Here is a 21,212-nt window from a genome sequence, read left to right as displayed (position 1 = left end):
TTTATTATGGGTTTTTCACTCAAGAGCTCTATTATGGTTGAATAAAGCAGGAACCTTTGGTCTCTAGGGACCTCACATGGTCCAGATCTGAAGTCCAAACCTCTATATGAACTCAAAACACTCAAAGTCCTAATGTTAGATGGAAAAAGCCCTAAACTCCCAAAAACATGAGATCTACTCAATAAAATGAGAAAGGTGCGAACTTTTTACCTTTCACAGAAGCTCTAGGATGAAATAACCACAGATCTAACAGCCCCTTCTCGCCCCTTGTCTTGGAGTCCTTCCCTTCTCTTCAAAAGATGCACCAAACACTCAAAGTTACCTCAAAATACTCTCTCTTAGCTCAATGGCAAAAAAGGGTTTTCTCTCAGTGAAGATGGGCAGCTGATGAGTCGCAAATGAGGCTATAAGTGTCCTTAAATAGGCCCCAAACCTGGGGATTTAGGGTTTCATCACTCAGCGTCTACTCGGCGAGTCGACTCTCTGACTCGTCGAGTAGGTCATTAATCCCATGTGGCCAAACACGTCTCTACTCGCCGAGTTGTAGCACCAACTCGTCGAGTCACTCAATAGATTTCAAAATGAATAAATAAATAATATACCTGAGAGTCTGGATGTTACACCTTTTCTTTTTCTTTGAGGCGATAAGTCTTCAACACTAAACGACTGTTGTTGTTGGGGGGAGAATCCAGGAGGATAATGTGGATCAGAAGATGTTGTGTAGGAGTTGGATGAAGATGTTTTGGTTCGTTTTGAAGAAGGAGGCGGGGAGTCTTCACCAGCTTTTAAAAAAAATACCCATTTCGCATTGTCTTTCAACCACTCCCAAGCTTGCTGATGAGGAAAAGCTTTCTGATTAATACTCTCTTAGTGAAGATTATAAAACATCAGCCTCAGATCTCCCGCAAGCCACAGTTGTCACACCCCAAAACCGGAACGGCGTAAACATTCTGGGGTGGAGGACGTCATGTTTAGTATCACAAGACATGTATCATAGTAAGCAAAGTAATGAACAACCATTTCATTAGAAAGAAATTGTTTACAAATGGTGTGTTCACAAAACATAGAATACATAAGCAAATAACAAACAAGTCTTGAAGCTATACTGCTCCATCTTCTGAATCCCAGTGCGAGTACCTGTCTACTAGGCTCCTGATAGTACAAGTTATTTGAAAGAGTTGATCAGCAATTAAGCTGGTGAGTTCATAAGATTTTAGTGATGTAAGTTGTAAAATGTTGTGGTAAGTTGCTGTTGAAAATGTAGTTGAAAAATGTAGTAAGTTGTAAGTTCTGTTTAGAAAAGCTCGTCTGTTCCTCCAGGAAATCCTATATTTCCTGCCTTGAAGAAAGATATGTAAAAATGTCTCTACAATCCTTTCTATGTGTACTAAATGGATACAAGTTACATGAAACTCAGAGTAAACAAACAATCGATTGTGTGTATCCGCCCTAAGCCCACAACCAAACAAGGAACAAGGAATGAGGCAGATGACACACATCCCATTGGTTGTTAGATCCTTATTGTATATAACCCTGATGTATTCCTTTAGTACTCACGAAGTTAACTGTAATAGTTCCTTTGTATTTGAATGAAGAGATTCTTTAAGAAAACCCTTATTTCTTATAATAAAATGGTGACCACAGTGATTACTCCTATAATCACTTAGTTTATACTGGCTACATATAATCTAATATCGATTAGATAGTTAACTGGGTGAATCTGCCCTAAGCCCACAACCAAACAAGGAACAGGAAGTAAGGAGGAAAGCACACATCCAACTATCTATTGGGTATTAATGATATATAACCGTGCTGTATAAACTAAAGTATTATAGAGTTAGTCACCTAAGGTCCTTTGAGTTTATACTGGTTTAATAAAATGGATTAAACCCTTAACTGGTAAGTTTCTAGTTTTGTATATCAAACGTTCTGATCTGGAAAGTATGTTTTGTACTAGAAAGCTGTGCATTGACTCTGTGTCCTATGACTTGACCCATACCTGGTACCCTTATGATGACTCAATGTATACTGGGCATATATATCTAGAATCGAATAGATAATAGACTGGGTGGATCTGCTCCAAGCCCACAACCAAACAAGGAACGGGAAATGAAGCGGAGAACACACATCCTATTACCTGTCGGATCCTATTGATATCTATGTATCCTTTGATGTATACATTAAGGAATCATAAGGTTAGCATTATGGTCCTTTCTACTAAACGTAGCCTTCTACCAAGGCCTCAACTGTTATGTATGTTTGTTTCTTGTATGAGTGTGTATTTTCCCGAGTGAGACTCTCATTAACTAATTATAGTTTATACATTAATGACTATGTGAGGAGATCACAAGGTAAATGTAATAGGGAAAATAATGTTTTGCCTCAGCAGCGACACTGTTGGTAATGAAATACAGACTCCAGGTAGTATTAAATGTACAATACACCTCGGGGAGTCTAAAGTAGCCTTTAATTCTTAATTGGTTAATTAAAGGTTTTAATGTGAACTTGTATGTAACCATGCTGATCGATGGCTGAATAACTCATGACCCTCCGGTGTCATATGTAGTGAGGTAACATTCTGTCACCCCTTGGCCTTATCGGCTGGGACTGTAGCTAGCAGTCGGGGTGTGGGAGTGTCTGTCCCGTATAGATCTATACACACAATGCTCGCTCTCCCTCCAGGAGACTCTAGTTACAAGGTGATAACACAATGAAGTGTTGCATCGAGAAGTAGTATGTCACATTAATTTATTGTATAATAGTGTTTGTATAGTATGTCATAGTGTAGTAGTGCTCACTTTGTACTAGTGTATATTGTACTCTCTTGTATAGTGTATAGTGTGTATTGTTTCTCAAGATAGTGTGTTCTGACTCATGTATGAACTGACTCTTTGTATGCTTCATTGTACTAGAAGTAAAGAGTAGTGTCTTTCCAAACTATACCTATTATAGTTTACTAATGTTTCTTTGAACTGTTATTGAAAAGACTCTTTAAGTTATGCTTTCACTTTAAAACGGAGTTTGGTAAAACTATAAAGTAACATAACTTTAAAAGAGTTTTTGAAATGTTTTGATCACTCATAAAAGACATAAGTAATTCTTTTGAAAATGTTTATAACAAACAATTACACAATTAACATTGTGTTCAACTTGTATCCCCCCCCCCCCCTTAAAACATTGAAAACCGTTAAAAGATTCATTATGGGGTATGAACTCACTTGATGTGGGCGATTCAACGGATACGTGTGTAAGGATGAGAAGTTCCACGAATGAAGTCCCGAGACACAACAAGTCCTAAATGACATATAATGACATATATTGGCATGAATATAGTGTTTAGAAGCAACCAAATGCAAGGAAACACCTCACGGGACTAGGAAACACTTTGACCAAGTGTTGGAATCACATGTGATTCAAATTAAGGGAGTGTACGGCCACTTTGAGGAGTGTGCGGCCACACACTCATGGTAAAGAGTGCACAAAACGTTTTCCAAATGGTAGGGAGGCTTGTAGGACTGATGCTCATCAAGTATTGAAGCTAGAAAGGCACTTTAGAGGCCCTTAAGCACTAAACAAAGGGGTGTACGGCCACATGAGTGTGTGCGGCCGCACACTCCTTGATGAACATGTTTTGGACGTTTTCTAAGGCTCATATCTAGTAAGTAACAAGCTTGGGGAATGGTATTTACAGTATACAAGCCTTTAGGGGTGTTTTGATGGTGTTTTGAGGGTATTTGAGGGGTGTACGGCCACATGAGTGTGTGCGGCCGCACACACCATATGTTCTTGAGTTCTGGCCAGTTTCAAGGCCTTAATCTCGTGTTCTTAACAAGATTCAAGTGTAGGGAAGAAGTACTTACTATCCGGAAGCTCAAGAAGGCCCAAAACCACCAAGAACGAGTGTGTGTTCTTGGTGAAATGGATGAAGATTTGAAGATCTAGTCAAAACATGATTTCCAATGGATGAAATCAAAGAGTGTTACTAGTTTGGAAGGATTAACAACAAATCAAGTGAAGAACACTTACATTCTTGAAGATCTAAGCTGAAAATCGGATGATAGTTGAGAGAGAAATCGAGTTCTAAGCCTTGGAGAGTGAAAAGGGATGAATGGAGGCTAAACCCCTCTTTTGTACACGTGAGTGTGCTGCCAGGAGAGGGGTGTGCGGCCGCACACCCATGTGTACGGCCGTACACTCCTTGTGTTGGAGTGTATGGCCCGATTTTGATGCTAGAAGTGTACGCGATCCATTCCTATGCTCAATGCTTGAATGTACTGACCTTTGGACCTTTAAACGGACTCCAAACGAGGCTAAATGATAGCAGAAATGGCTCTGACACTCAACTGAGCTGACTGACTGAGCTTTAAAAGCAAAAAAAATTCGGGTTGTCACAACAGTGCTCATCTTACGGTTATAGATGCAGTTGAAAGAGTTACATTTCTTTTGGAGGTCTTTTCATTTTGAGTTTACTTGGTGTCGTGACCGATCCGAACCTCCCATTTGAATATTAAAATGCTTTAGAACCGTCTCCCAAAATGCATTGGACATTTGTTGATTTTCGCGTTTGTTATCTTTAGAAACATCGACATATGCCCTCTCCAAAGCCAACTCTTCACGTTCCACCTAGTTCTTTCGCTTCTGGAGGTGTGCATAGTTGCGCTTTTTCTCAGCAATGGGTTGCAACTCCTCGCTGGTTTCTTCTTCGTTTCTTTTGGGAGCTGGGTCGTCACTAGAACTGTCAGATTTTACGTTCTGAGCATCACGGAACTGAAAATTCTCGGGTTGAGAAGATTGGAATTGAGCTTCTGGAACCCTTTGAGAAAACTGATTCCATGGATTATAACTCTGATTTTCCTCTGGAAGCCTAAATGTGTTGTAAGATTGTTGCATCGGGAAATATTGTTGTTGGTAGTTTTGGTTTTGAACTACCTTGTGTCGATTTATGTTTTTGGTTAGAACCGGTTTGAATGTAACTAAAGAAATCGAATGAAATATAAAATTTTCTAGAGTAAAAACACTACAAATGAATGAAATATGTATTATATATTTATAAACTTCTAAAACGAAATAAATAAATAAATAAATAAAAAGAATTCGTAAGAACTTAGTCAAATTGAAAGTAACATGGAACTGAATTAAAGTAAATGGCTACAGGGGAATCTCTTTACTTCTGAAAAGTTTTTCACATTAAATTCATTCATAGAAAAACAAAATAATAGCATTCCTATATTGACGGGTTCACCAACCCAACAATACAATGAAACCACCTCAACCCAATTTGAAGGAATTGTTCCCCGACGGTGCCCCGAAACCACAACGACTCCGTCTTCCCTTATGTGGTTTGATTCTTGAGGCTTTTAATTCCTATGAGATTTGTCTTGCACATAAAATTTTCTATGAAATACATAATAATTTTTCTTAATTTAAATGTCATTTAAGGCCTATTATAATTAATTAATCAAGCATCATAAATTGATTAGTCTATCCAAATTAACGGCTATCCACGTGGCCTCAAAACTTTATGGGCATGTGTATCCCTATATCCTTTATGTACAAGGAAATTTTCACATAACCAACCTAGAGGGGTGGGATTATCATACATTATTTTATCTAAAAGAAAAATGGAAAATTAATAAGATCAACTGAATCTATATAATGTGGAGGTGATTGCTCGACAAAAGAATTGTTTGTATATATACATTGTTTAGTTGAAATTAAATCGAAGTCACTATTTCAAAACTTCTTAAATTGATAATGATCAAAATTTATTTTAAAACATTTTTTGATTTAATAAACATATTTTTGCTGTTTACATAAAAAAACATTTTTTGATGTAATAATTTCGTTTTTATCAATTTTTTTTTCTGTTGACATCTTGTTTCCATGGCTTATACAAGAAAAAACAAATCGATGTTTGTATTTTTTATGTTTTCTTATTGGTTCAATATATAGTGGGTTTTATACCAAAAAAAAAAAAAAAAAAAAAAAAGCTTTGTGCAACAAAGGCAGATGAATATCTTATTTTAGTTGGAAATTAAGGGTTAACAGGTTTTATTTAGAAAATAAAGTGACTAACTTTTTACAATAAAACGGTTAACAAGGTTTAATGCATTTAAATCAATTTCAACCAGTTAACCTATTTGACCAATTAGAAAGAAATAAAAAAAATAATAAAAAAACAAAATAAAAATCTTTTTACAAACTTTTGTTTGGTACAAACGCTAACCACCCAAACTGAGATAAACCGAGGTCACAATACCGACGGCGTAAACTCCGATCACCGTCCCAACGACCTGAATCCCTGACCGAGTCGCAACCCCAATTCCGACAATCCCAGCAACACCGACAGGCACCTTCAGTAGAACAGCCTTCCCGGCGTTGGAAACGATGGCATCTGAGTACAGATCCATAGCGAACTCCTTAAACGCCGCTTCCCCGTGCGTGACGATTTCATCTCCGTCATCATCCTCCAGGAGGGCTTTTTGAATTGCTTTGTCGATTTGGGAACGGGTGGGAGGGGAAGTTACCCACTTTTCGATCAAAGGGAGGTGCAGATCTGAGAGAGTTTGATAGAGACGGTCGGAAGCTGAAACGAGTTGGTAGCGGGGGATGCCCGGGAAAGCTTGTTGGGCGAGAGAGAGAAACTGTTGGTAGACTGTTTCGCACGCTGAGCTGAATTCCGGTGAGTCTCGTAGTTTTCCGGCGACCCGTTTTGATGAAGATAACCCCATATTCCTTTTAGCAAAATCTGTTTTGAATCCAAATGAAACTCCTCAAGAATTACAGACGAACAAAACTAAACAGTATAATCACAAGATTTCAGAGAAAGAAACTATATCAAAAACTAAGTATGAACATAAAATCCTAAACAACTAGAGAATTACACAGATGATCGAAAAATTAAATGAGCTGTCTCACTAGGCACTAGCTCTGCTTTGCACATTATATATTCCGGGTCGAAACACTTTGTATTCCGGGTTGGAATACCCGCGTGCTCTTTTCTCCATCTATCAAATAAACGAGGCGCATCCCACAAGAAGAAAATGTTGCACTTTCAGCCCTTCACATGAAAACTCACTTCATCGTTATCTTATATATTTTTCTGTAACACGTTACAGAAATACTATTAAATGAAAATAAAACAATTCACATATTTAAACATATTCTCCAATAAGATGTTGCATCATATATATATACACATAAAGGTTGTGATTAATTACTGCACCTAAAATAATTAACAATCTTAAAGACATAGGTTCTAGCATGGAATGATAATTGAAACGATTATTTCTTGAATAAATTTCAAGATTTGTTATAGTCATCATGTTATAGATCTATACATTAGAGGGTTTCGATAATTTCTTCATTTTGTTTGAGACTTGATTGTTGGCAATACACATTATTGTTATTTGAAACATTTTCTTTTTGTATGTTCTTGTTTACAACTATATGGGTTAAATGCAATAAAGAGCAACATGCTATTATTGGACAGTTTTTTATTTCTTGTTTACTACTATATGGGTTAAATGCAATAAAGAGCAACATGCTGTTATTGGACAGTTTTTCATAATATAATGTCTTAATAAGAATAAAATTTGAAAGTACACTACTGCTTTAAATCTGGTACATTTCATGAAACAAAATGTAACTCGTTTCCATTTGCAAGGGTCGGAAGTTTCATATGTGTGTTTTTTATTGCAGCCACATATACATGTTGTGGTGATGGAAATATCAGTGTCGTTTGCTCTGAGAAAGAGAGAGTTGCTCTTCTCAAGTTCAAACATAGTGTAAGAGATGACCTTGAAATGTTGTCATCATGGGTTGGCAATGATTGTTGCAGGTGGGGAAGAATCCAGTGTGACACTGTCACTGGAAATGTGGAAAGCCTTTATCTCAGAGAAATACCAGTGGAGCTAACTGCACTTTCCAAGTTGGTGGGTCTCAATTTGTCTAATAATCATCTCACTGGCTATATTCCTGACAGCATTGGAAACATGACGAGTTTATTTTCTCTTGATTTATCTAGAAACGAACTGATTTGGATGATCCCTCCAAGCATGACAGCTTTGACCTTTTTGAGTCATTTGAATTTGTCACACAACAACTTGTTGGGACGAATACCAACAGGAAGGCAACTGCAGACCCTGATTGATCCATCAATATATGAAGGGAACATAGATCTATGTGGACCTCCATTGCGTAACAATTGCCCAAATTGGGACAACCCAACAACAACAGGCAAGAAGAAATACAAAGCAGCTGAAGAGTCTTACGCAAACATAATTTGTGGTTTTGCAACAGGGTTTTGTGGCGTTATTGGAGTTCTGTTGTTCAAGAAACAGTGGAGACGGAATCTTTTCATGTTTGCTGAAGAAACCATGGACACAATATACGTTGCAGTTGTGGTAAGAGTTAGAAAGATGAAGATATTGAGGAAGAGAAACCACATAGAGCCTATGGAATGCACATAATGATTAATTGTTTTTTTGCTTAATAATACTGTGCTTTTTATACTACTATTTGGATTTATATTTGTAATATGGATGTTTTGAAAAGGTATCTTTCTTGAAATTTTCGTTCAATATGATATTTATACAAGAGCAAGTATATAGGTAGATTAGATTACTATTTAATTAAAAAAAATCCATGATTGGTAAATTTTCAAAGCAAAGTGGATCAACCCGGTAAATATAAAGTTCAAAGCAGAGCTAGTGAGAGAGCTCATTTGTTTTTTCGATCATCTGTGTGTGATACATAAATTCTTCTCTAATTCTCTGAAATCTTGTGATTATATTGTTTAGTTTTGTTCGTCTATAGTTCTTGAGGAGTTCCATTTTAGATTTAAAACGAATTTTGTTAAAAGGAATATGGGGTTATCTTCATTAACGACTATATGGGTTAAATACTTAACTGCAATAAATATATAGCAACATGCTTTCATTGATTTGAATGTCAACGTGGTGTTAGAAGAAGTATCCAAGTACCTCAACAGTGAAAGGTTAGCAAAATGAGCTTCAAAAACTACGGCTAATAGGTTCTTACAGAAATCTAGAGAATGGAGTTTGGCAATTCAGACTGTTGTTGGTATGGGTCCATCAACCAATTAGAACTTAGATTCAAATGTGTTAAAGCTACTAGATTTCCAAAGGATTTTGAAATTGAACCATTTAATTGATTAAAAGAAAGGTCAAGTTCGGATATATATTGAAGGAATGTAGGAATGGGACTGGCTAAGCCTTTATGAGATAGATTTAGTACTTCTAAATATCTAAATCTTCCAAGTGGTTATGGAATTGTACCACTTGAACAAATACGCAAATTCAACCATTCCAAAGCATATTGGGACACTGATTCATTTTTCGGAGAATAAGTATTTTTTATTTCAAAATGATTGTTTGATGCATTCAGTTAGTTGTTTCAAGTAACACTCTAAAGATTCCAACAACCCCAATCTTCTTAGACTCGTTACCAAAAAAGGTAAAGCTCTAGAAGTATAGGAAAAATAGGAACGATGAACTCAACATGTTTCCCGAGAGGTTAAGGACTTAGCTTATGTTTGTGAAAATAGATGGAAATACACCTTCCATTGAATTTCAACTAACATCCATGTGTTGGACGTTAGAAAGTGTTCAGAAATTAAGATGAGGGGAAGATAGGTGCGTCGTCTCGAGCCCACAATGTGACAAATGTAGCTATGATAAAGAAGGGATCATGTTTAGCAAGTTTGCAAAGTTCCATGCCAAAATAAGATTTAAGTATGAAAGATCGAGGAATGTTACATGTTTTGGAGAAAGCCATGGAATGAACCTTGTAAAGAATTGCCACCAAGATCAAGGTGTTTGATGTTGGCAAGTATTCAACAAGAATTAAGAAAAGGACCAAAATCAGCATTGGAAAATGCACCATCCGACTATTAGCCGAATATATCTATTCTAATAAATGGAGGTTTTTTTACCACATGTCACACTATCATTCAATTTGTCAAATGTCATTTTTTGGTTATTTTGTAACGCTCTAAAATTTTCAATTAAATTTTTTATTTTTAATTCTCAAAATATTACTCATAATTCCACATCATCACATAAATTGTAATTTATTTTCAAGACAACATCAGAGTATCCCAAAATCCTCAAATCTCTATAAGCCGACAGATGTGTACAATCGAGCCTTCGCCTTCCCGAAATCTACAGGAGTACCTGAAACACATCACATAACACGGTAAGCACGAAGCTTAGTGAGTTCCCCAAAATACCACACACAAAATAATTAGCCTCTCATGGCTATGTGTCGATAAGGACCCTCTGGTCATGTGTCTCAGTGAAGACCCTCCGGTCTCACGGCTCGGGTTGGACCCTCTGGTCCTATCTCAATAATGCACAGGATAATATACAACATAGATCACAAGACAGAATGCATGATATCACATATCTCAATATAGGCACATAAGATCAACATATACACATAATAATATAACAACATAAGTCACAAAGAAGGTATGGATGATAACACATATCACAGTATAATCAAATAAGACCCTCTGGTCCATAATGTTCTAAGACCCTCCGATCAATAGTGTAAATAAGACCCTCCGGTCTGTAACTCAATAAAGACCCTCCGGTCGCACAGTGTTACCACTCAGGTATGTATAGTGAGAAGACTCACCTCGCAGAGTAAAGCAATGCATCCCACACTCGATTTGTTGGTCTAGACTCCACCTACACGTATCACAATCATCTCTACTTAACAATTATATAAAATGTTAAGATGTTCTCCAAAGTTCACAACTTGACCCAACCCTAAAAGTCAATGGAAGTCAACACTCAAGTCAACAGTCCATGTTGACTCAACTCGCCGAGTACAGCTCATGAACTCGTCGAGGCCCTCAGAACTCAGTAAATTGCGAAAACCCGAGTCAACTCGCCGAGTTGCTATCCAACTCGTCGAGTCCATGCATCATCCAGAAGACCAAGAAAAACCATAACTACTCGTTGAGTTGTCCCATCAACTCGTCAAGTTCACTCTGAATCCAAAGACGGGTAAAACCCTCTCAACTCATTGAGTTGTCTCACCCACTCGCCGAGTCTGTAACGCGTCCAGACCATTGGGGTAAACCCTAAACAACTCGTCGAGTTGGCTCATCAACTCGTCGAGTCCATTAAGTCCATTTCTCATTCAGACGATTTTAAGCAGAAATAAGGTCCCATACTCTAGATCTAGCCTTCTAAGGCTGAAGTAGCACATTAACTTGCAAGCTTTACGTCTATGCATGGCATCTAGGGCTCAAAATGCCAAAACAAGCTCTATAGAGGGTCTAAAGCATGAAAGTCGGCCAATAGCTTGATAAAGCTTGCATCTCTGGGCCAAGGGACCTCCTACTATCCAGATCTGAGGTCTCATACCTCCCAACAGGCTCACAACCACAAATGACTCAAAAAGAAGCTAGAAAGGGCCATAAACTCATACATGAGGAGATCTAATACTAGAGTGATCAAGGTAACAACTTGTTACATAAAATCGGATGCCAAAATGATGTAGATAACAGATCCTCTGCCTTTTCCTTTATCCAAGCTCCTGAATCCTCAAGCTTCTTCAAGAATTTCACCAAATAAAAACCTTAAGCCTCACACACACACACACTCAAGGTAGGGTTTAGCTCACTAGGGTTTGTTCTTTGGACGTGGGAAGTGGTGAGGGAGGCGGGGTAGAGGCTTAGGTAGTGTTTGTTTTTTCTCTGCAGATCTGTGTGGCCTCTTCTGTCTGCGCGACGCAGACCACGCACAGACATTAGCATTCGCAGACTGTTTGTTTTTTTGAAGACTGCAGACCCAAAAATGTCTGCGCGCCCTCTTCTTGGCGCAGATGTGGACCAGAGTCTTCTAACATCTTCAGACATCTTCTAGCCTAAAAAAACATATATATCTTTATTTTTTTAAAGTTTTTTTTTTAATTTATATTTTTTCCAACTTTATTAATGATAAACAATTTGAAATTTTTTTTTACAAAACTTAAAAAAAAAAACTTTCGACGATACAAACATGATATTTTTGACAAATTTATAAATAAAGATTTATTACAATAATAGTCGTTGAAGTTGTTTATATAAATATGAAAAAAAAATCATAATATATTCTTATATTTTTTTGCCAAATTTTGTAAAACATTATTTAATACAGTATCGTCAATTTCTCGAGAAAATATTTATGGCACGTTTTTAATGGATTTAATTGAAAAAATCAAAGTTTATTTCCATCCATTTATATATCAAATTCTTTGATCACTAATTATAATGTTTAGTTATAACTTTGCAACCAAAGTTGTTGGTTTTTATCAAATATATACGTTAATTCATACCATTTTTATTTTTATTTTTTATACAATAATACATAAAAATTGATCTAGATTCGTTAATTATTTATAACAAAGTCATAAAAATATTAAAAAATCACTTTGAAGTTTAAAAAAATCAGTTTATTTAGATTTCAGTTTATTTTATTAACCCGCAGATGTTTAAAAAACAAACAGTCTTCTTTTTTTCAGACTGCAGACGTTTGGTCCACCTCTTCTACTGCAGAGGTCTACAGATGTGGTCCGCAGACTGCAGACATTTTGCCTCAGAAAAAACAAACAGCACCTTAGAGTCCTATAAATAGTGTGCAAACCCTAAAAATTAGGGTTTTCTCAACACAGACTCAACTCATTTAGTCCATCCCTCCGACTCGATAAGTAGGCTCCATATTTCACGCGACCAGCTCAGCTCCTACACGACGAGTCGGGACCAACCAACTCATCGAGTAGGTCCTATAATGTGCATTATAACTCTCAAGTTTCACGTCCAGGATTCGGGGTGTTACATATTTTGAATTAAGTTTTTTTCCACATGTCATTTTATGAGTTTTTCTATTTTATTAAATTCCACATAATATTTTAATGTAATAATTACAATACTTATGGTAATAAATTAATATCAATTTCATTAATGAACTTACCTTTTAATTTCAAAATTTCTAAATTAAAGCTTATTAGTTTCTTTTGTTTATTTATTTAAATTATTTGTTTAAATTTAAAAGATAAAAAACATTTCAATTATAATAATTCATTATTTTTCTTATTTTCTTATAAATTCAAAGTTTTCAAATATTTTAATTTTTATATTTAACTTTTTTTTTAAATTAACCCATGTAATAAATGGGTCTCACAACTAGTTTTTTTTTATATATTTCGGATTTTATTTTGTTATATATGTATTGTTATTTAGTCTAATTTGTACCATATTTAGATGATTAGTTTCCTGTTTTTCCGATTGTACAACTTTGTATATATTGGCTCTTGGTTAATGAGAGGGGCATTCAATCTCAAAGATTTACATGGTATCAGAGCCATGGCTCAATACCTATTTTTTTCTCCTCTCGTTCTCATGCACAACCAAGGCTGTGTCATCTTCCCCATCTGTTATCTTCACTAAATCACCATGACAGACAAGCCGGAAGCCAACCCTAGCAAAGCAATGCACCCGGTCTACACCGTCACGAATATTCAGAACAAGGTGCGTGTTTTTGATGGCATCAAAGTCACTTATTTATCGTGGGTACGCATGTTCATGCTGCATGCCCGAGGATACAAAGTCCTCACTCACATTGATGGTACTGCTCCTCCAGCAAACACCGATCCAACCTATGAAACTTGGTCAGAAATCGATGCAATTGTTCTCCAATGGATTTATCGAACACTCTTTGATGATCTCCTGGTTCAGGTTCTTGACCAAACCACCGCTCTTGATGCATGTAATAAGGTCAAAGACATATTCCTCAATAACAAAGGCTCTCACGCGGCTGCCCTAGAACACGAATTTAACAACCTCACCCTTTGTGCCATGTCATCTCTTGAAGCCTATTGTCAATGCCTCAAAGATCTCGCATCCCAGCTTGAAGATGTGGAGTACCTTGTCTCCGCCAACCGCCTCGTGTTACAACTTGTTTGTGGTATTCCCTCCGAGTTTGATACCACCGCTACTTTAATCAATCAAAGTTTACCCTCATGGGACACGGCATGTTCAATGCTTCAACTTGAGTACCAATGCCAATGCGCTCGAGAGTCTCATTCCCCAACTGAAATTGCAGCAACTATTGACAACGAGCAACCTTCTGATCCACCACCTAGACGGGATGCAACCGCACATCGCAACTGGCCAAACCATCAGCCATGCAACTCAAACCGCCTTCCCAACATCTCTGGATCCCAAGACAGATCATCAAATCAGCCTCCTTACCAACCCTAAAATAGACCCAGTAACTAGAATCGGCGCGGGTCTTCTCCTGGTCATCATCGAATGTCATTGTCTATATACCCACCACCATATTGGGTTGCCTCTTATTGGGCTTCCCCACCTCCTTGTTTGTATCCAACGCAAGGTGGTTGGGTCGCTCCATGGGGCCCTCCTCTAGGTCCGCCTCAGCAGCCCACTCGACAACCTACTCAGCAACATCAAGCCAACCTTGCGGAGGTTAATCCTTTGGAGCCAACGAAACTTGAATCTTTCTTTTTCGGCATGACTCTCGAACCCACTGATGATCAATGGTACATGGACACAGGTGCCACCTCCCACCTCACTCCGGATGCAGGTAAAATAACTAACCGTCTTGTGTCATCTATTAAGTATATGTTTGTTGGTAGTGGTAATCAGATACCAGTTCATGGATCAGGCCTCATCACCCTACCTTACCTAACCAAACCTATTTATTTTCCCAATGTCTTACAGAAACCTAATGCTGTTAAAAACCTTTTATTTGTTCGCAAATTCTGTTGTGATAATTACTTTTCCGTTGAATTTTACCCATTTGGTTTTTCTGTTAAGGATATCAAGACTAGGAAGCACCTAACGAGGCATAATAGCAGTGGTGACCTCTACCCTTTCGTCAATCAAGCCAAAGCTCCAACTTTATCTTTTTCTGTTTCATCCAGTTCGCCATTTTGGAATTTTAGACTAGGACATATGGGTCATCATGTAATGGATTTTCTTAGTCTTAATAAACATATTAATTGCAATAAAACTTATAGATCTTTTGTTTGCCATTCATGTCAAATTGCTAAACACAAATGACTACAATTTACAGATTCTACATCTACTACTTTACATCCCTTTGATCTTGTACATGCCGAATTGTGGATCTCACCCATCCCAAGTAATACATGTTTCAAATACCATCTTGTTATAATCGATGATTACTCTCACTACACATGGGTCTTTCCTCTCAAATACAAATCCGGCACTTTTGACAAAAATCAAACACTTTCACAGATATATCCAAACTCAATTTAATACCACCATAAAAACCTTTCAATGTGATAAAGGAGGTGAATTCAACAACACCCACTTTCAAAACTTTGCATCTTCCACCGGTCTTCATATCCGGTTCTCATGTCCTCATACCTCCCAACAAAACGACACTGTCGAACGCATGATTCGTCGCGTTGACGAACTCATGCTATCTCTCCTCACTCATGCCTCCTTACCATCTTTTTTTTGGGTCGATGCCCTTCACACCGCCACTTACCTTCAAAATATCCTCCCCACCTAACTCCCTTAAAACTGTACCCCCACCTCTATACTCTATCGCAATGTCTTACACACACCTAATGTTGTTAAAAACCTTGTATCCATTCGCAAATTCTGTTGTGATAATTACTTTTCCGTTGAATTTGACCCATTTGGTTTTTCCGTTGAAAAAGCCAAAGCTCCAACTTTATCTTTTTTTCTGTTTCATCCAGTTCGCCATTTTGGCATTTTAGACTAGGACATCTGGGTCATCATGTAATGGATTTTCTTAGTCTTAATAAAAATATTACTTGCAATAAAACTTATAGATCTTTTGTTTGCCATTCCTGTCAAATTGCTAAACACAAACGACTATAATTTACAAATTCTACATCTACCACTTTACATCCCTTTGATCTTGTACATGCCGACTTGTGGATCTCACCCATCCCAAGTAATACGGGTTTCAAATACCATCTTGTTATAATCGAGGATTACTCTCACTACACATGGGTCTTTCCTCTCAAATACAAATCCGACACTTTTGACAAAAATCAAACACTTTCACAGATATATCCAAACTCAATTTAATACCACCATAAAAACCTTTCAATGTGATAAAGGAGGTGAATTCAACAACACCCACTTTCAAAACTTTGCATCTTCCACCGGTCTTCATATCTGGTTCTCCTGTCCTCATACCTCCCAACAAAACGGCATTGTCAAACGCATGATTCGTCGCCTTGACAAACTCATGCTATCTCTCCTCACTCACACCTCCTTACTATCTTCTTTTTGGGTCGATGCCCTTCACACCGCCACTTACCTTCAAAATATCCTCCCCACCTAACTCCCTTAAAACCGTACCCCCACCTCTATACTCTATCGCAATGTCTTACACACACCTAATGCTGTTAAAAACCTTGTATCAATTCGCAAATTCTGTTATGATAATTACTTTTCCGTTGGATTTGAGCCATTTGGTTTTTCTGTTAAAAATTTCAAGACTGGGAAGCACCTAACGAGGCACAATAGCAGTGGTGACCTCTACCCTTTCGTCAATCAAGCCAAAGCTCCCGCTTTATCTTTTTCTAGTTTCATCCAGTTCGCCATTTTGGCATTTTAGACTAGGACATATGGGTCATCATGTAATGGATTTTCTTAGTCTTAATAAACATATTACTTGCAATAAAGCTTATAGATCTTTTGTTTGCCATTCCTGTCAAATTGCTAAACACAAACGACTACCATTTACAGATTCTACATCTACCACTTTATATCCCTTTGATCTTGTACATGCCGAATTGTGGACCTCACCCATCCCAAGTAATACGGGTTTCAAGTACCATCTTGTTATAATCGATGATTACTCTCACTACACATGGGTCTTTCCTCTCAAATACAAATCCGAAACTTTTGACAAAAATCAAACACTTTCACAGATATATCCAAACTCAATTTAATACCACCATAAAAACCTTTCAACGTGATAAAGGAGGTGAATTCAACAACACCCACTTTCAAAACTTTGCATCTTCCACCGGTCTTCATATCCGGTTCTCCTGTCCTCATACCTCCCAACAAAACGGCACTATCGAACGCATGATTCGTCGCCTTAACGAACTCATGCTATCTCTCCTCACTCACGCCTCCTTACCATCTTCTTTTTGGGTCGATTCCCTTCACACCGCCACTTACCTTCAGAATATCCTCCCCACCTAACTCCCTTAAAACCGTACCCCCACCTCTATACTCTATCTTAAACATCCTGCATACAACCACCTTCGCACATTTGGGTGCGCTTGTTATCCAAACCTTAACGCCACTCGCCCATACAAGCTCGCTCCCCGCTCAAAAGCTTGTGTCTTTCTTGGCTATCCACCACAATACCGTGGCTACCGTTGCCTTGACCTATCAACAGTAAATGTCATCCTTTCCCGCCACATCACCTTTGACGAAAAATCTTTTCCTTTCGCCAATTACCAAACAACGCCAACCCCACCATCCTGCATTGATCCGATCCTACTCCTCTCCTCTTTTAACCCACCACCACTGAAACATCACCCTACCACCCTTCTTCGCCAACACCTCCTTCCTCCACTCCAACCCCCACATCATCTACACCCATTAATCTTCCGCCACCACCCTCTCTTACCCAACAACCCATCCAAACCCCTTCTCCTCACACCCCTCTCCTGCCTCCTTCCCTATTACCTATTCCTGCCGAAACCACCAACCACCAGCCACCCCTCCCACACACTCTTTCCACCCTATGACAACTCACCTGCGAGTAGACATCTCTAAACCCAAAACCCAATTCAAGCTAAATACCAATACCACCACCTCAACTTTGTTGCCTACCCTTAATACGCATATTTAGGAACTTACCCTCGATTGCTCTTTCATTCGTGCTACCCCTTCTTATTTCGGAATATATATTTTCCATATTTAGTAGCCAACCCAGAAGTGAACAAAATTTTCCTAATCTCTTCTTTATTAGACGGCGAATTTACACTTAGTGATTATTTAGAATGCGACTTAAGGATCAATGCGGATTTAACGCTCAATGTAATTGGTGCTTCAGAAAAACTTACAGTGCTCTCTTAATTCAGACAATATTTAATTAGATAATCTTTTCGTCTAGGTCGCCATGGTTGGATCATGATTCCATGAACCAAATTTTCCACAATCTAGACGACAGAACTCGAATTAATTAAACATTAACTTGATTATAGCTAAAGAATTGGGCTCTTCCTTTGAGGAAATAAACCCAAAATAATCAAAGAGCACTTCAAGTGACCACCTCTCCAACTATACAATTGTATTCGGCTGAGTTCTAATAAAATACGTCACGAATTGAATTTTGGGATAAAATTCTTTCAACCGGGGGAGACTGTGACAACCGTCAAAATTCGAGACAGTTCTAGTTTCGAATAAATTTAGTTGCACATATAGGCACAACACATACTACACTTTGTAACTAGGAGCTATGTTATAACCTACTAGAAACTTGGAAATAATTAGAAACGATGGATAGTGTACATAGATTTCACATTGATACATGACTTATATAGTTACTTTAACTGTAACACATATTCAAATTCGGGTCATTCCTTGACTTAAACACCTTTTCATGAATCATATAGACACATAATGCACTTGACCTAGAAGTAGAAATTAGGCCAGAGTCTTATAGTATCTTAAGTCAAAGTTGAAAACTAGGACTAATATACTTAATTCCTCAATTTCGCTTGAATCTCGGAATCACTACATAGAATGCCAACAAACCGATAAAATAAATTACAAACATTATTTCTAACTTGAATAAGAATTAGGAAACAAAAAAATAATTTGAAGTCTCAAAGATTCAGTTTATTTTGATATTCAAAGATTTACAAACTCTAAAAAACCCTAAATGCCCTAAAAACCTAAATTTATAAAAAAAAAATCCTCTAAAATTCAATTAAAATAATTATGAACCTTAAAATATCAATTTAAAATAACTAAATTCAGGGAAATATAATCAAGGAAAATAAAATTTAAGTCATTAACAATTACCCTTAATTTATAAGTCAAAAATCAAGGTTTCATGAATAAAAACTAGGTTAGGGTGTATATTTTATAAAAAGTTTGATATTTTTATAAAAGAATTCAATTTTTTTTATAAAAGTAAAAGAGAAGGAGGGCATTATACCCTCAAAAGTCGTCCACCCCCTCTCCAAGACACTCATCCCCAAGACAATAATCATTTTATCCTCCTACACACTTCACTTCTCTCTCACACTTCCTTCTCTTTCACTCTTCTCTCTCTCTCTCACACACTCTACAACTCCATTTCTCTTTTCTCTCTCTACCATCCACAAAAATTTCCAGAAAAATGAGTCTCAAGACACCAAAAATCATCCTCATCAAGTGTGTTCTTAAGGTAAAATCGAAAACCCCTTAGTCTCCTTTCAAAGTTACCCTATTTCATGCACATTTTTCTACTTCTACACCATTCTATGGATGGATTATGAATCATATGTTCATAACCACGATTTTTATGATGATGGTGGTAGTATCTCACCCAAAACCCGACATGCATGTTCATAACCACGATTTTTATGATGATGGTGGTAGTATCTCACAAATAAATATCTAAACCTTCTTTTCTGATCAAATCCGATTTTCCAGAATCTAGACAACAAAAAAAGATGATCTGGAAATTTTTAGAAAATAACTCATTTTTCTCCATTTATTGTTATTTTTGCGAGAAAATTGAGCAATAATTCACATAAAATACTTTTTATGGTCAATAAATTCCGGTAATATTCTGGTATGACTTATGTACTGATTAAACACGTTTCATGAATTTGCATGCATTTCAAGGATTGTTTTCTATTGATTTCAAGTTTAATTTTGTTGAAGAGAAAAAATTGTAAAATACAGTAATGAATGTCCAAAGCCATACTTCATAATTTTCGCATCTTCTAGATATCATAAAGACTCCATGAAAGCTTTTCCAAATTTTTACAATATAATTTCTTATTTTTCCCGATTTAATGAATGTTTAAGGGATTAAATTCATGAAAATTAGCTACACTTATCCAAAAATTATGAAACATCATCAGAATATTATATATTACATATAAATCATAAATAAAAAGTTTAGTGAATTTTAATTACTGTTTAATAATTTTTCACGAATTAATGTTTATTTAAATGAATAAAACAAAGAAAAATAGTTAAAATGTTTGGAAACTAACTTTTATATTTTTCCCAGATTTCTTATGTGTAATAACAGTAGAAAAAAAAGTTTGAGAAATTTTTGAAACTGTTTTCTAGTTATCTCTATTTTGATAGAATAAATACACAAAAATCTGAAAAATCGTGTTAAACTGTTTGAAAATACATTTTATTATTTTTACCAAATTACATATGTTTCATATAAGTGGTGCATAAAGTTTGGGGAATTTTTTTTAACTGACTGCTATTTTTCATAAATTTTTATCTATTTAAATAATTAAATGTAAGAAAAATGGCTATACATATCTAAAATCCATGAAAATTTATCTGGAAGTCTTTTAATAAAGTTAAAACCAAAATCAGTAGTTTGGTAATTTTTATTAACTGTTTAGTATTTTCCATGATTTTATGATTATTCAAGGAATTAAAATCGTGAAAAATAGTTAGACAAATAAAAAATTCAAGAAAATTGTTCTTAACATCTTTGACTTCATTTGAAACTGAAATAAAAAGTTTGGGAAATTTTAGAACTAAATTGATTTAGTTTTTGAATATTTAATCATTGGAACACCTCTTAAAATGTTAAATATTAACATTTCAATAATGAGAATTTTCCACTTAAATTGTTATATAACAATTGATTCATGAAAATTTAATTTTCACAGAAAAATGTTTATAACTTCTCACAGTATTGGCATAATTTTATTGTAGTAGTAAGTATACTAGTATTAGATTTCAATTAGAGACTCATTAGTGTGTAACATCGTTGTAAGAATCGATAGTGGTACGAGTAGAGCGTATTTCAAGGCACCATTTTCATTATATCAAAGCATTGTGAGTATTCACGCCTCCCCCTATTTTCAGTTTTTATGTTTTGGGTGGAAAAGCATGTCCGAAAAACTATTTATTGTTTGTTGTATTTAAAGTGATTTGTATCAAACATGATTGCTATATT

The 21,212-nt window shown here is 36.4% G+C and overlaps 1 protein-coding gene across 1 annotated transcript; it reads left to right on the top strand.

Moving 5' to 3' along the window:
* The first annotated feature begins 13,468 nt into the window (after nucleotides 1-13,468).
* On the top strand, nucleotides 13,469-14,275 carry LOC145131899 (uncharacterized). Its single transcript, XM_079066544.1, has one exon. The coding sequence runs from the start codon at nucleotides 13,469-13,471 to the stop codon at nucleotides 14,273-14,275; it is 807 nt and encodes a 268-aa protein (XP_078922670.1).
* Nucleotides 14,276-21,212: the final 6,937 nt, after the last annotated feature.

This window comes from Lactuca virosa, chromosome 8, assembly GCF_052849685.1.
Source record: "Lactuca virosa cultivar CGN04683 chromosome 8, Lactuca_virosa_CGN04683_v6, whole genome shotgun sequence".
Classification (NCBI taxonomy): Eukaryota; Viridiplantae; Streptophyta; class Magnoliopsida; order Asterales; family Asteraceae; genus Lactuca; species Lactuca virosa.
This window is presented reverse-complemented; position numbering and strand designations above follow the sequence as displayed.